At 32.4% G+C, this 16961-nt stretch overlaps 2 protein-coding genes across 4 annotated transcripts; one reads left to right on the top strand and one right to left on the bottom strand.

Moving 5' to 3' along the window:
* Nucleotides 1–9938: 9938 nt before the first annotated feature.
* LOC109808034 (uncharacterized) lies at nucleotides 9939–16216 on the top strand. Of its 3 annotated transcripts, none has more exons than XM_020370839.3 (6): nucleotides 10626–10757; nucleotides 10990–11192; nucleotides 11333–11385; nucleotides 11490–11534; nucleotides 11616–11660; nucleotides 12214–16216. In XM_020370839.3, the coding sequence occupies exons 2-6, from the start codon at nucleotides 11130–11132 to the stop codon at nucleotides 12602–12604; spliced, it is 597 nt and encodes a 198-aa protein (XP_020226428.1). In that variant the 5' UTR covers nucleotides 10626–10757; nucleotides 10990–11129; the 3' UTR covers nucleotides 12605–16216. The 3 variants fall into 3 exon arrangements, with proteins under 3 accessions (XP_020226426.1, XP_020226428.1, XP_082931913.1); XM_083075787.1 differs by having other exon boundaries at nucleotides 10637–10757; nucleotides 11031–11192; XM_020370837.3 differs by lacking the exon at nucleotides 10990–11192 and having other exon boundaries at nucleotides 9939–10757.
* LOC109808032 (subtilisin-like protease SBT1.8) lies at nucleotides 13491–16122 on the bottom strand. The gene has a single exon (XM_020370836.3). It carries the CDS (start codon nucleotides 16120–16122, stop codon nucleotides 13855–13857), a length of 2268 nt encoding a protein of 755 aa, XP_020226425.1. The 3' UTR covers nucleotides 13491–13854.
* Nucleotides 16217–16961: the final 745 nt, after the last annotated feature.

Raw genomic sequence — 16961 nt, 5'->3', positions numbered from 1 at the left:
ACGATAGTTTTAATATTTTATTTTCTTCATTTTTTATTAGAACTATTCAAGTATTTTTAATCCTTTCTTATCTCTCTTGGGCTCTCTCCCTCCTTTCCTTTTTCTCTATATTTGCATTGTTTATATGGTATAACGAGTTTATTTGATTCAAACAATAGTTTTTGCATATCTTTATAGTCATTCTTCAATGAAAATATTTTTAACTATTTTTCTTTGATGGAGTGCTTTTAGGAACTTTTATATATTTTAATCTATCTTTTTTTTATATTTCTAAATTAAATTTTAATATTTAAAAATCATCAATAGTTAAAAAAGATATTGATTCATAATAATTTATATTTATAAAAAATCTAAAATATAATTTATATGATAAAATTATTATTATTATTATTATAACATAATTTATATATTAAAATATGTTTATTCATTATAAAATTTTGTTATACAGAATAAAAATATATCTTATACAAGTGTTAAAATATTAGTAAAAGCTAAATTATACATTTTATTTTTTATATTTGTTTAGAATATCTGCTTTGCACTTTATTGGTTGTGTTTTAAAATTAGTTTATTTTTACTGTGATGGTTTTGTCCAAACCACTGTTTGGCTTTCTATGAAATTATTAGGACTGCATCTAGTGATAAGAATTAAAATAATATACACATAGTTATAGTTTCAAACTATAGTACTGTTAATTTAATCTTGATTGATAATAAAAATTAAAATAAAAACCGCTTAATGCCCTTCTTTTTTGCTTTTAAAGTATGCAATGAGACTATATATATATAACATGTATGCCTCTTACGGTTGTAATTGTTCAGTTAATTTTTTAAATATACCAACTATATTTTTTTTACTTACAAATGCTTAAATTCAATAAATAATTACTAAACATAATGAGTTAAATTAGATAATAAAGATTAGTTATATACAAAGTCTAGTGTTAATAACACAATTACAAAAATGAGGGTAAGTGTGAGTTTAGGGTTTACAATTACAACGAGTGTGAGGGTGGTGCGTTGTACGCAGCCGGAGAATGATTGATTGGAGGATCGGGCTCACGTTAGATTGAAGTTGATTGGGGAATTCTAGCATGCGCCGGAAAAAGAGAGAGAGACGTGATGATTGAATTAAACTTTTTGCCGCATAAGTAACAACTTTGGGAAAGAGCGGCAAGTGCTGGGATGACATGTCTCTTTCAACGTGGGCCCTCCTTCTACGCGCTTCTCCCCTTCATCTTACAAATTTCAAATTTATACTAATATACAAGAGGAGGGTTTCAAACCCCACGAGTTTAATTTTTATTAAATATTACATTACTTAATAATTTTATATTAAATATAAATTTTATAAATTTAATGATTAGATTGAAAGTTTATATCATTTTATATGTGTATATCAAATTTTGTTAAAATTGAACAACTTGAAATTAATTAAAGTGTTCATATTTTAGTATATTTTGAAATGAATATATTACGTCAATTTTACTTTATAAGAATGAAGTATCAAATTATCTTGGATTAATATAAAATTTTGTATATATAATCTAATAGATATGAACTTTTAATATAACAATTAGATTTTTAAAATTCACATTTAATATAAAGTTATTTAGCGGTGTAATACTTAGTAAAAGTTACACTGGTGTCGTTTTAATAATTATTTTTACTTCTTTTTTTCATATACATTATTTTAACTTTTTCTTATTATTTTTAATTTTTTTAAATTACTTTTTCTTCCATTAATATCTCTTGATTATTTTTTGTATTATGAAACTATTTCACACTTTTTTTATTTTAAAATTACTCAAAAATAAATTTTCATAATTTTTTTCTTTTAATACAGTATAGACATTGAGTGTTTGTTTCTTCTTCTAGTATTTAATCATTCCCTTAAATTTTCTATTTAATTTAAATTATTATTTATTTGTAATTTATATCTTAATTATTGAAATGATATATATATATATATATATCGTTTTCGAAAAACAAGTATAAAAAGGAAACATCTATACTTAACACCATCATGTAAATCAAGTAAATACACTACAAGATTCACATCCACAACAATCACCATGCTTGAAAGTTGAAACACCAAAGCAAGGTACACCACAATTATATCATACAACAAGGCATTCATGTTATGCATATGAATATAATTAACTCACCACATCTTACGCAAATACCATAACTAATGCATCATTACATATTTACTTACATAAATCTCTTAATACATCTAGGTAGTTTAAGTGGTTTTATCCTATTAAATCAATTCAATCACTTTCACATCCAATGTACCCACCGGATAGGCAATTAAAATGGGATACCAATCCCTACTTCTAATTTCTTGGGTGTTGCCATTTATATTAGAAAAGTTCAATTCTTCTGTCAAAACTAGTATAACTGAACATAGGCATACAATGACCTTGGTATGGATCACCAAGTTACTTATAAAATTAGCCCATTAACTACCATCGAGGAACCATACAACATTTCTAGTAATTTGTTAAGGGTGATAGCCCTCAACTTTGTACTTTGCTCCACATTGGCTAAGGACTCATGGGACACTCAACAAAATTCACTTCAAGAGTTGCACACCTACTCAATGAAGGTTTTCAACAATTGACCCCCAAAGCACCACAAGAAGATTTCCTATATAGGATCTTCAACTTTCAAAACAATACTCCCTTCTCTAAACCTAATATTCAATCAGAATGCTTTAGTGCCTACAACATTCTTAATACCAACACCTCAACATACATCATCTATATACATTACCCTAGGTCAATGTATATAGAGATCAAATCACACAATGTTGTATATAGCATACCAATGCTCAACCATCTCAATCAAGTACAACATACCAATGTTTATCAATAGTTCAACCATATAAGTATAATATAGCAACCATACATATTATATCAATGTTCATCACCAATCCAATTGTACAAGTATGGCATACCAATGCTCATTATTATCGTACATCATTTACATCAACCACATAACATGCAATAGACTTAATATTTATATTTGTGTTCACCAAATCATGTACAAAGTAGCATACAAATCATCATACAATCCACGCTCGACATAACTTACCTTACACCCGACACCATTGAGGCAGGGGGATTTATCTTGCCTACACTCAACATCACTCAACTCGCACCCCACATGGCTGAGGTAGAGGAACTTTGGGGCCTCATGCTTGGCGTGGAAAAATCTCGTGCCTCACCTCATGCCAACTCGAGATGATTCTCTCTTCCCACACCTGTCATCACTCCTTTAGTGTCCCACACCTATCATCACTCCTTTGGTGTCCCACACCAATTTTGGTAGAGGTAGTTCTTTCACCTCATGCATGACGCCACTTCAACCTAAGATGAGTCTTTCTCCCCATGTCCAATGCCATTAACTATATGCCCAACGTGAGCAAAATAAAGACCCTTGTTTGAAGGCATGCCCAGTGCCATGAAGGTGTGTCCTTGTGATATTATAATTTGCACAATATAGATCATGAAAATCGTCCCTTAGACCTGAAAAACAATGCAACCAAGCATGCAACAACATCAAACAAGTATAGACACTTCATACAACTCATTTCTAAGTTGCATATCAACATGCAACCCCAATTATTTGAAATCATCCTAAATCACTTACATAGCTCAAAACATTAAAAACTTTTTTCCTTCACCTTTCAATCTGATTTCAACCACATAAATGCTCACATTTGATGAAAACAACAACAAACAATTCGTAAAATTAACCAACCAATTTGTCATACTTTCCCTTATCTCACAATCAATCCAAAAAAAAAAAGGAAAAAGGAAGTAGAAAGCTTCAAGCTTCAAGGAAACTCCGCACCATACCACTAACTTGATTCTTAGCTTCAAGCTTTGAATCTACAACCCATCAATGATCACCACACACTAGAGAAACCTAGAAGGAAGAAAAGAAGAAGAATGTTTTAGGAATCATAGTCTATCTCTCTAGAAGTTTCTCTTTCTAGATTTTGAAGAACATGAACTTATGGAATTCAATTTTTAAAAGAAATATTATATACTTTCCTCCCTCATGGTCAACTAGACCTTTGACCAGAAACCTTAAAAACTAACTAGATTCTTAATAGTTTCTTAATTCTTAGAGTCTCACAACACACCTTAAGTACCAGATACATAATCATTACGAAAAAAGTCAATAATCAATTTATAATGTTAAATTATTAATAAATAAAAATAATTTTTTTATTATAATAAATTATTTATCATAAATCTAAAATACTTGTATATATTAATTTTAAATATAATTTATATATTCAGACATAATATATATATATATATATATATATATATATATAAATTTTAATCATATATACTAAACATGTATGTGCAACACATGTTATAATACTATTTTTTTTAAAACATAATTTAAGAGAAAAATGGAATGATAAAGTCAAAAGAAAATAAGAGTAATATCATTAACATAATTTTAATTATTATTAAATATTTAACTTCATTTCTATTCATTATATTAAAAGTTTACTTATCAATAAAAAAATATTTATGACATTTTGTGGAAAAAAAATTATTATGATTTTTTTGAATAATAACAGATTGAGAAATTGTTTACTAAATCCTTTGTATAAAGTTTCTAATATTTCTTAAGACAAATTATACGATAATCCTAAGTATTTAATATAACTAGGGTTATATAGATTATACACATGTGTATTTCTCCTTTTAATTAATTATAGAGAAGTTATTTTCAGTTTACCCAACAATAACAAATTAACAATGGTGTGCCTTTTCTTTTTTAACACAGTTCTTATTTATTTTCTTTTATAAGTTGATTATATATACCGTATCTCAACCTCTTTACTGACGCTAATATTTCTAATTTTTCCTTAATTTTTAATGTTATTATATGAAGTGAGCAGAAGTTAGGAAAATGTTAAAAAAATACATCGAATATCCTATGAAATTGCGTTATATATATTTTTTTTAAAATAATGTAATTTACCTTAACATTACATTTGGAAAAGGCATGAAAGAAAGATGAATATGAGGAACAGCAAGAAAAAACAGCCACACTTTCATTCTTTTTATAGCATGGTATAAGTGTACGTATAACTTAAAAAAGTAAAACAAAAGAAAATAAATTGTGGGATACATTCATATTTTCAACTTTTTCAAATTGGACGAAAAATTCACAAGTAACTTTAATATTAGAAAAATACATTATCCTTAATTTTATTTACTTTATTTTTTATTAAAGATGTTTATATTATTTTTTCCATTATTTTTTTTAAAAAAATAACCTATAAAATTATTTTTTTTTTCTATTTTATCAAATAACGTCATTTGATCTTTCTTTCCTTTTCCTTGTCTATCTAAATACAAACATACCATAATTCTTAATGTTGTTTGAGTTGAAGCCATGAGAAAATGATTTGAGATGAAGGTGAGACAAAGAAAGTGTATAATTATTGTTGTTTGGCTAGAAATGGATAACAAAGAATCATTGCATGGGTTGTGCGTGATTATGAAGGGGCTTGGGTGATTGGATTTTCTAACCATTATCCAAGTGGTGATGCTCTTCAGACTGAGCTTCTAGCCATTCGAGAAAGTTACAGATAGGGTGGAATCATGAACTTTGGTCCATCATATTTGTGAGACAGACTGTCAATAAGATGCAGTGTAAGCTATTTAGCAGATGCGAGAGATAGGTTGTGCTACTCACATACACCAGGATATTATCAAAAAAGTTCAACAACTCTTTTGTAAGAACTCACACGTGGAGCTTTAGGCAATCCTCCATGAAACAAATTGTGTGGCCTATACCTTAGCCAACCAGGACAGATCTTCTTCTCCTGTAGTCCTGTGCAAACATTGTAGTTATCCCTTCCTGTGGGGGTTCTAGCTTCTCTAGAAAATGATTTAGAATCTTTATAATATGTTTTTTTTTCTTTATTTCCATAAAAAAAACGTTGTTTGAGATTCATATGGAAAAACATGGCATGATTTGGAGAACTTCCATAGATGACAACTGATTGATTACAAGTATATGCATTCATTAATTTGTTTGTTTTCAATTTCTCAAATAATATTAGAAATCTAGAACTTGAGTTATATATAACTTCTTTTTTTTATCTATTGAGTTACTTACGTTCCATTATTTTCCAATAACAACATCTTTTTGTTCAACATCTACAGCTCAAAATAGGTTTAAGACATGTCTCAAATGTGATTATATTAAAGCAGTTCCCTAATTAATATTGAATAATCCAAGACAAACTTATGGTGATGATGAGATAGAACAACAACATGAAAGAGAGGGCGTTATTTTCTATTGATGATTTTAAGCTTTATGGCCCAATCATCAATTATTGAATCACTCCAGTCCAAATCAGATTTTTGGACTTGTGTATCAAAAAATCAAATGTCCATTATCCATTTAAACAAAACAATGTTTTTGCCTTTTATAAATTGCAATATACGCCAGGTGCTCCGAACTTATTTTTCAAACATCTAAGAAAATGAGTTGAAATATATAGTTTATGTGAATATTATAGTCTATGCAAAAATGCGAATGGTTATTCAAACAAATAAAATTATTAAAAAATATTTTAACTATGAAACGTATCTAAATTTTGTATTTATTATGGAATGCAATGTATTGCTTTTTAAAATGTGATGAGTTACTAATAAGTTATTAATTTAAATAGTAATTTTTTTTAATGAAAGTATCGGGAAGTTCAAATTAAATGTATTATAAATATGATGAAAATAAAACATTTTAAAAATTTTAATTTTATATTATTTTTTAAATTATTCATAGATATATTTTTCACACATTGTTTTTCTATGTTATATCTCTTTTGGATTAAAATGTTAATTATATTTCATAATTTTCATATAGGTGAATCTAATATTATAAGTTTCACATCTTGAATAAGTTAAAAATTAAATCAAAATTATGTTACAAAATTAAAAATGATTATTGTTTTAAAAAGATCAAATTAATTCAAATAAAAAAAATAAATAACAAAAATGAACATTTTAATAGATAAAGAATCAAAATCAATAAAAAAAAAGACAAAAGCCAAAAGTATAATTTAGTCAAAATTATATAAAGTAAAAAAAATTAATCTTAATTTCATTGAATAAGTATTAAGTAGTGTTGTGAAGTATTTTTACTAATTAAATATTTTTAGTTTATTTTTTTACTTCTTTTATTTGCTCGAAAAATTGTTGGATCTTGTTAAACATTTTTTTTAAAGTAGTTTGTACTTGGTAGTTTTTCTTAAGATAATATTTAAAATAATATTTTAACAGCATATTTTTAATTTTGTGTATTTTATTTTCATTTTATCATTGAAATATTTATTAAATTCACTTTTCACCTTTTTCAGCATAAGGTTAGGTTTTATTATTCATTTTTGTTATTATTTTTTGGATTTAGTATAAGTCAAACTTACTAGTGAGTCTTGTAATTTTATTGAATTTTAATTAAATATTTAATTTTTAAAAGTATTTTAATTTTCTTTTATAATTTAAAAATCTTGTATGTAAATCCTACATGTTAAGCTGGATATAAGTTTTTAATTTAAATAAAAAACTTAATTACCCCTTTTATTTTTTAAAACTTTAATTCGGTTGATTAAATCCTTACTTTTTTCTTATTTATAATAATAATACATATGTGTCATTCTACATAAGAAGAAGATAGGAATAACTCAAGTTAATTTTTAAATATACATGTTAAGTCTATTCTAAAAAATTAAAATTAGACTTTAAATATATTAGTAAAATTTGTTCTATAAAATTAAAGTCTAACATTAACCTATTATCTATTATAATTTTTTTTTATTATATAAACATGGTATGACTCTTTTAAAAGTCTAACTTATCTTATTAGTGTATGCATGTTACATTAATAATGTTAAATGAGTCAATAAATTTAATTTTAAATTAGTCAATTATATTTTTAAATACACATATGAGTTTTTTTTAATTTGTATGATAAAAATAATAGTTTACTCTATTATTATTAAATTTTAGAATTTAAAATATAAAAAAAAACTAATTGACAGACAACTCATATATATTCATTTGTACTAACATGCACTTGAACACAAGCCATAATGAAAAAAATAATAATTTTATTCATTTTTTTTTAATATTCATTATATTGCACTTCATATATTTTAAATAATTAATTATAAAGACAAAGGAAAAGATATGCAATTACTAGAATTTTTATTTTCAATTTTTGATTTCATGTAAATAATTTTATTTGTTTAATTATATTATTAATAATATATATATATATATATTATTTTTTATTATATCATATAAAAAATAGGTTAATCTATTATTTATATGTCTTAATGTTAACATTAATTTATATGTATTAATATTAATTTTAACATTAATATTATTATAAAATTTATTTATAATATAATTTAAATATATTTATGCATTATAAATCATGGTTATATATATTAATTATTAATCTCGTGTATTACATGATTTTATTTTTTGATAATGTTATTATACACTTTTCTCGTGCGATTTTAATATATATATATATATATATATATATATATATATATATATATATTATTAATCCCTTTTAATCTTATGTTTTATCTTTTTATTGATTTGATTAATTACATTTTTTTCTGTAAAATTTAAATCCCTTTTAGCAGTTTTACACTTTAAAAAAAATTTATAACATCTTAAAAAGTTACAAAATATCTTGAACGGACAAGATTTTAACAATGATATTTGTTAGAAGACTAAATTGAGTAGTTGATACAATGACAAAAAAATAATATAAAAACTTGAGACCGGTAAAAAAAAATATTAATGAACTAAAAATGAATTTTATAAAAAAAAAATGAGAAACTAAGATATGTCAAGAATTATTGAAGGTTTACTAATAAATTTTGTAAAAATATAAAGAATAAAACACAATTTTCAATAAAAAGTTACACATGATTGTTTTGTCTATAGACTAATTGATATTGTATTATTAACAAAACTTCTACATCATCACATAACATGGTAGTTAACCTATTAATGGAAAAAAGGTTTCCAGATTAAAATCTGTCAAAATTTTGTTTAAGAATTAAAAAAAAATTAAAAATTTCATAAATTAAAAATATATTTAATTCAAAATAAAAATCAATTAAATGAAGCATATTTTAAAATTATATCATTAATAGAAAAAAAAATTAAAATTTACTAATACTTTTATCTATTACATATAAGTTTCAAATGAATATTATTTTATATGATTATAATGATATGTCATTTTTGTTTATGAAATGATATGGTGATGTTATTTTGATTCTTAAAATTGTATCTCAATATCACATGGGTCTTTTTCTAGTTATGATGTTAATATGAAGTATTCACAATAAAAAAAATGATCGAAAACTAGGAATACATATAAAGTAAGTATTTTTCCTTTTAACATAATATATTTCATATCTATAATCATGAATTGAATTTTGAATAATTTACTTAAAAAACAGAAATGGTTACACTTATATAAATCAATATTAATTATATTAACCTCAAAATGTTATAATAATTTATTCTATATATTTGAAATACTATTATAAACTACACTGTAATATAAGTATGAAAGGAGAAAATAAACCATATTAAAGAGAGTATTAAAATAAGTGAAAAAATTATAATTTTGAAGACATTTTTATTAAAATTTAGATAGTAAAGTGATAGTTAATGAAAATTTGAAAGAGTAAATTAATTTAGTAAGTGAGAAGGGTTGCATTGCATTTGATTTGAGGAGTTGAAGTTGAAAGTTGATAGTTGGCATTAGCTTAGTTACGAAAATGGTGTGGGTGAAGAGAGTGGCGCCCAAACACCAAACAGCAAACACAAGGATTATTTCTCTTTCCTACGCAGCGGTCACGTGCGGTCTGAGGTATTCCCATCGTGCTTTTCGCTTGCCTTCTGCAACACTACTCAGTGCACCACCACCCACCACAAGCTAAACAAAACAAAACAAATTTGAATTTAAAACAAACCCATTTCATAGTCTTAATAACAAATCCTCAAATCTCAATCAAACTTTCCTAAATAGCTTCGTACAGACACTCGCAGTCGCAGGCTTTTCCTCAGCCGTCTTTACTGTTTATAATTAACACCCTTTACCATTATTACTATTACTATTATTTCCCTTACACCATGCAATGCGATGTGCCTCTCTCACTAAGCTTAAATATTTTAAAAATGACTACTACCTTGAGCTTCAGATTCTTGTACCCTTAGTTTTATTTAATCTGTTTCTCCCACTCGTGCCCTGTCCACTCCACAATAATGACCTTCTTTCTACCCTCATTATCACTCTTTTCAGTTCTTGCATCCATTTTTAATTAAATTGAATTTCTTAATTATCCCTTGTCAGAGGGCCTATTTACTGCCTCTGCCACACTCGTATGGTATTCACACCTAACCTCATTTGCCGCTTCTTCTTTGTCACTTACCATTACTGTTACTTGTGCCCCCTTCCCTCTGCTATTACTGCCTGCTACTTCTGCCATTTCTTGTTCTGTCTATTTCACTTTCTCTCTCTCTTCAATGGCCACTCCCACTCTCCGCTCCTCCTCCGTCCCTTCCCTCCCTCCGCCCTCCCCCAAGTCCCCGCCGGAGTACCCAGATTTGTATGGCAAGCGCCGCGAGGCCGCCAGGGTTCACATGCTCGAGAGGGAAATCACTTTTCTCGAGGTGGGTTTTCCTTCCTTTTCAATTCTAACCTTTCTGTGACTTCAAGTTTCCGTTTTTGAGAATGGAGGGAGTGTCACCATAACATGCTAATTGGTATTTGGCATGCCATTTTCGTGATCGCCACTTCATGAAGCAGAGTAATTAATGTTGTGATCTCTGTCAGGGTTTGGGGTATATAGATGGGTTATCTATGACTATGAGTGTGACTCTTTTTTTATTTTTTAATTTTCAGACAAAATTTTCAATCTTTCTACCAATTCATTGCCTCTCCAGGTTTTCTAACATAATTTACTGTGGCTGGTAAGCCTAAGAAGTGAAAAGTGCTGTTTTCGTTTCTTTTGCTGATTGATGAATGGTGAAGGATGAGATGAAATGAGTGGTTTTTCACTCATATACAAAGCATTTTTGTGGAATAAGTTGTTCCCCTCCCTCTCGGTAATTAGATGTGGTTTTAAAGAACTAGTAGCATGGTACTACTACAGTCAAACTTGCCAATTGAGATTAAGTTGGTGAACTTTCCTTCTGGCATTTTTTGGTGTTAAAATCAAATTTACTGACAATTTTGCATCTAGCAGGAAGAGTTAAAATCTGTTGAGGGCCTTCAGCCAGCTTCAAGATGCTGCGAAGAGTATGTATATGCCATTTAGATTATGAAACTAGAGAAGTTCTTTCGGATGTTTGAATTATTGCTAGCCAAATGTGCTTTGCTGATTGAATGCAACAATATTGCAGGATTGCTGATTATGTGATGGCAAACTCGGATCCTCTGTTACCTTCGTAAGAACTGTCCTCATCGTTCATCATTTGTTAGTGTTTAAAAGAGAACATGATTCTTATACCTTCTTCTCTTTCAAGCAGAACCAAGAAGAACCGCCGGTCATGTCGCTTCTGGAAGTGGCTCTGGTACCGCTTGTTTATCCCCTTACTTAAACTGCTTATACCAAAAATATTTACAAAAATTTGGTTTCAATGCAAATAGATTAAACATGTTTTATTCAAATATAATAACGATACCACACACATGTAACTATCTGCTTTTCTGATTAAATATAGTAAATAGGAGGTTAAGCACCAGTCTCAACCAAATGAATTCTTGTCCACTCTTGCCCCGTTTTATTTGAGTATTTACTTGTAAAACAAAATTAATGACTAATGACAGGGACTCTTCCTGTTAAGACTCTGGTTTAGCTTTGAGGAACAACACTTTTGAGCTATGGTTAATTTAAAAGATTCTGTTATTTTTGTTACCTTGTCATTTTTTTCTGTATCAAACAACGTTGCTGAATCGTGCATTCAGCTAACAGTGGCTTGTGTATGTCTGAGATAAGCCGGAGTTGGCATCAGACAATGATTGATAAGAAGATGGTTAAATTTCATTCATTGAAGTAGCACCTCTTATCATAGTAAGCCTTATTTAATAACTATCACGATTCATGAGTAACTTTTTTATGTGCAGTGGCATGCCCTGTTTTAACCTCTCTTGGATCTGCTGCTGCTGTTGCTGCTGTGAAGGGTTATCTTTACAACTAAAATTGCCACGCTGCTGTTGTGACTGCAAACCATGCAGTTGCAGTTGCAGTTGTCTTCCATCCATCAATTGCTCCTTACCCAAGTGGCGCTGTTGTTGCTCTTGCCCCAAATCACAATGCTGTAAAGAAAGCTGTGGTTTAGGAAATTGTTGTACTTTTCCAAGTAGTTGCAATTTTGGGTGTCCAACTTGTCCATCTTGCCCCTCTTGCTGCAGTTGCAAATGCACCTGCACTTGCTCTTGCCCAAGCTGTCCAAAGGTAAGCTCATGTTGCTGTTGTACAAAGTCATGTTGGAGACCTTGTTGTTTATGTTGCTAGTATATTCTTTCCAAAAGGAAAAGCAAAAAAAGAAATCTGAAGTTCTTGTCATCATAATTGCATTTTAAATAGCTAGAGTATAAATTTTGGAAATATAAAGGGTTATAAATGTTGTAAGTTAGATTGTGCACTATATGAATACTTGAAGCAAATGTAGTAGCTCCGGTTGTAATTGTGGGTCAGATAAGTTGGATCCTTTTGTTGTTGTTGCAAGTGTAATGAATGACGCAATAGTAGAAAATGGATATTGATTACAAATGCATGCTTTGATCTGCTTAATCAAATATTAGTTCCATATTTTTAATGCACAAGTGTTAATTGCAAAGGACCTTGATTGTGTTGTTTTTACACATTGTAACCCCTGTCAGCTTCCTAAAAACAACATGATAAGGATAAAGCGTTTTATCTCCAAAAACAGAAAAGAAAAAGTGTTTTCTTTTTTGTCTTATTGATTTTTTTTCCTCCAAGTTTCGAAACCTGTGGTCCTACCAGAAAGATGATGATCGACGAAATAATGAAATGGCACGGCAGGAAAATAAGTGAGCGCTGTGAACTACCTTTTTCTGCGTAACTGACACTGGACACAGGACACAGGAAATGTCTTTTCATTTGGTACACCGATTCATAGCCATTCATGGCCGAGATCGTTTGGAATAAGACCCTTCGAAATAACTAGTAATTAGAAATTCAGAGGAAGTGTTAACTTTGAAATGACCGTGTGTAGTATGTACTGCGGTAGAACATGGCACTCCTTTTTCACTGCACGCCTGTACCAAACCGGAAGAGAAAAATAATCCATCCATTGCACATGGGATGCTCAGGAGCAAGCACATAATTGTCCGTGATCTGTTTCCATATTTGTGAAATTCGCCACCTGAACCCGGGATCAGTGAAAAACTCTAAACGTACTCATTAGACGTTTCCTTCAAGTTTCAAATGCTTCTCATTATTACAGTTTTAGTAAAAACTTGTCCATGTAAACAAACCAAACCAAACCATCATCCCAAGAAACGCACCCTGTAGATGCATTATTCAACAACAGTCTGATGGTGGGTTCTGAAAGCAATTTATGCAACGTGATAAAGACGGTGTCATGTTGCATTTGCTTTTACTACTAGCCTAGGGTGCAACTAAATCAGTCATTACAATTGCAATTTCGGCAGATGACAACAGCAAATGCAGCTCGTTTGCTTTCAACACTAGGCCTATGCTGTTGGGCTTTAAATACGAGTGTACAGTGACAAGCTGAATCAAAAATATGTCCATGTAAAAGCAACCGGGCTTCTAACTTGGTGCTGTTCATTGCTCCACATGATGCTACCAAAATCAGACGTAACGGAATCGTTAAGACTCCTATTGGACACGAACGTCACCGTGTACGTTTGCCTTTCCCCTACTTCACCAAACGCAAGCCTATTAGGATTCACCGTTATCCCCACCATGGAGGGCGCGCTCACAGCCACGTCATAGACAGAACCTGGGTCCCCCACGTTGGTCAAGGTGCGCGTGTAACGAACAACCTTATTGCTTCCGAAAACAACGGAGAAAGATGGATAATTGAGGTCACCCGGGTCAGTAAATTTGAGGGAACAATTGGCATCAAGACGCTTGACAACGAGTCTGAGATGGTCAAGGGTGTAGTTCAAGGAGCACAAAAACGCAATGTAGTCCTGGGTGGAGGCATCATAAACAAGCCCAGGAGAGAGGGCCTTTTGAGGGTTCACATGACCGGCCCCATAGGCCCACGGTGTGGAGAAGGCTTCTTCACCCGTTGTGTCACGAAGTGGAGACTCGGTGTTGTCATGGGTATAGGCCGTTGTCATGAGTGCAGATTTGATCGCACTTGGACTCCAATCAGGATGGGCTGCTTTCAACAGCGCAGCCAACCCACTTATGTGGGGACACGACATGGACGTACCAGACATTATGTTGAATCGCGTTTTGCGTGTGTCTTGGGACCCAGATGGGCCAACCGCTCCGGACCATCCCGCTAAGATGTTCACTCCAGGCCCAATCACGTCCGGTTTTAGTATCTGGGCCGTCACGCAATTGGGCCCGCGAGAGCTGAACGATGCCACAACCGGCGAGGGCCTCACGTTCAACACGGTCCCCGCGAAGCTAAGAACCGCGGTTGGATTAGGATCCAACGACGCGTACTGTCTGATCTCATCGCCCGCGCTTTCCCCCACCGCGACAGCCGCCACCACGTGACTGTCCGCCACCAGTCCCTCGCCGCTCGCCGCCGTGTTCGCCAGAATCATCCCGACGCCTCCGGCATCGCGCACCACCGCTCCCTTCTCCACGCGCGCGTTCAGCCCCCGGTCGCACACCACCACCTTCCCGCGCACGCTCTCGGAGTCCAGCGAGCCTGGCATGCAAATGCTGCTCGACGAGTTCGACCGGTCGTCGAAATAAACCAAACCGACCGGTTCGTCTCCCATTCCCTCTCCGCTGTAAAGCGAAACTCCGGCGAAGCGTTTCCCGTTGCCTAGAGTAGCGTACGCCGGAAAATCGCGGTCCAGGGTTCCGGCGCCGACGGTCATGATCCACGGAGCGACATTCGCGACAGAACCGGAGCGAGGTCCGGTATTCCCGGCCGAGCACGCAACGAAGATTCCTCTCTCCACCGCCGCGAAGGCGCCGATGGCGATGGTGTCGAAGTAGTACGGGACGGAGGAGGAGCCGCCGAGGGAGAGGGAGAGGACGTCGACGCCGTCCTGGATTGCCTGATCCATCCCGGCGAGAATGTCGGAGGCGAAACAGCCGTCGGTCCAGCAGACTTTGTAGGCAGCGAGACGCGCGTGCGGCGCCATCCCGCGCGCAGTGCCAGTGGCGTAGCCGAGGAGAGTGGCGTTGGCGACGGAGGAGCCGGCTGCGGTGGATGCAGTGTGCGTGCCGTGGCCGTCGTTGTCACGCGGCGAGGCAAGGTCCCTAGGTTTTCTAGCATTAGCGGAGGCCATGCGGTAGCCCTTGGAGAAGGTGCGAGCAGCGATGAGTTTGTTATTGCAGAGGGAAGGGTCGAAGTCGGGTGCGGATTCACAGTTGCCGCGCCAGCGCGTGGGGATTTGAGGCATTTGGGAGTCGTGGAAGCTGAGAGATTCGGGCCAGACGCCTGTGTCGAGGACGCCAATGACGACGTCGTGCGAGGGTTGGTGGAGGTCTTCCCATAAAGAAGAATGGGCCTGGAGGCCCAGGAACTGGGGGGTGCGAGTGGTGTGGAGCGTGTAGCGCGTGTCTTCGTAGACGCCCAAGACAGAATCGGAGGCTCGCAGCGCCTGGGCTTGTTGAGGGTCGAGGGTGGCAGCGAAGCCGTTGTAAGCAGCGGTGTAGGCGTATAGCATGGAATCGTATGAAGAAGAAGAAGAAGAAGCATCGAGTGCTGCATTATACCACTCACGGTGCGTGGGGTAGACGGAGGCATCGTGGCCGTGTTTCATGTGTACTATGTAAGTCTTCTTGGCGGATAGCATTGTGACTTGAAGAATGAAAAAAATCAAGGAGAAAGCAATTGAGTCCATGGCTTAATCACACCATTACCATTACAATTTACAATGCAACACCAACACCAACACACTCTTGCCTCTTTATAAACATCATCCTCATTTTTCTACACTCTCCTGTTTCAAAATCCCATCCCGGGTTTTTCAGTTTTTCAGTTTCTAAAACTGCTGTTTATCAATTTTAAACTTTAAAAATAATAACAAACAAATGAAAATAATTAAATTAATATTATTTTTCAAGAACAACTAAAATGAAATTATAAAATAATTTTTCATTTTTTTTAATAATTGGTTGGCTTTATTTTCATTATTTGAAAAAGGGCTAGTAGTGAGGATAAAGTTAATATGTACATGATTCTGGTTCGAGCTATGTTATGATCATAATTATTACAAATTAATATGTTATTATCATTATAATTACTATGGATTAAAAAAATATATTTGAAAAGTTAATGAACTCTATATTTGTCCATTAACTAAAAATAATTTCTTACCCTTATACTATTTTGTCAGTTAAATGCATGTCTACATACTACAATCTAGAATTGAAGGAGAGACAAAATTCTCAAATGTCAATGAAGCAAGACTACTACTAACCAATAGCCAGGGAGATTTTCTTAAAAGAATGAATAACACAAAACATTATTCTAATATATTACACTAATTTATTTTTAAAATTTAGTATTCCCTTCCTCTTTTTCTTTTGAGAAAAACTTTCCTATCTAAACATACCCCCAAAAATTCATCCGTCAAAGTTTATTATATATTCAAAATATTATAATTGAAATAATAACACGTGAATGAAGCAAAAACACGTAAATGTCAGAACTAGCTTACTTTATTTATTTATTTATTTT

Source organism: Cajanus cajan, chromosome 5 (genome assembly GCF_000230855.2).
Source record: "Cajanus cajan strain Asha chromosome 5, NIPB_CcT2T_4, whole genome shotgun sequence".
In the NCBI taxonomy this organism is placed as follows: Eukaryota; Viridiplantae; Streptophyta; class Magnoliopsida; order Fabales; family Fabaceae; genus Cajanus; species Cajanus cajan.
Note: the sequence above shows the minus strand (reverse complement) of the source record. Positions and strands in the feature narration are given on the sequence as shown.

Bases quoted from the DNA above. Each gene is read 5' to 3' on its own strand.
- LOC109808034 (XM_020370837.3), top strand. From the start codon at position 10,611: ATGGCCACTCCCACTCTCCGCTCCTCCTCCGTCCCTTCCCTCCCTCCG. The intron at 11,535-11,615 runs GTAAGAACTGTC...TCTTTCAAGCAG, and splicing joins TCGGATCCTCTGTTACCTTC to AACCAAGAAGAACCGCCGGT. The intron at 11,661-12,213 runs GTACCGCTTGTT...TTTTATGTGCAG, and splicing joins CGCTTCTGGAAGTGGCTCTG to TGGCATGCCCTGTTTTAACC.
- LOC109808032 (XM_020370836.3), bottom strand. From the start codon at position 16,122: ATGGACTCAATTGCTTTCTCCTTGATTTTTTTCATTCTTCAAGTCACA.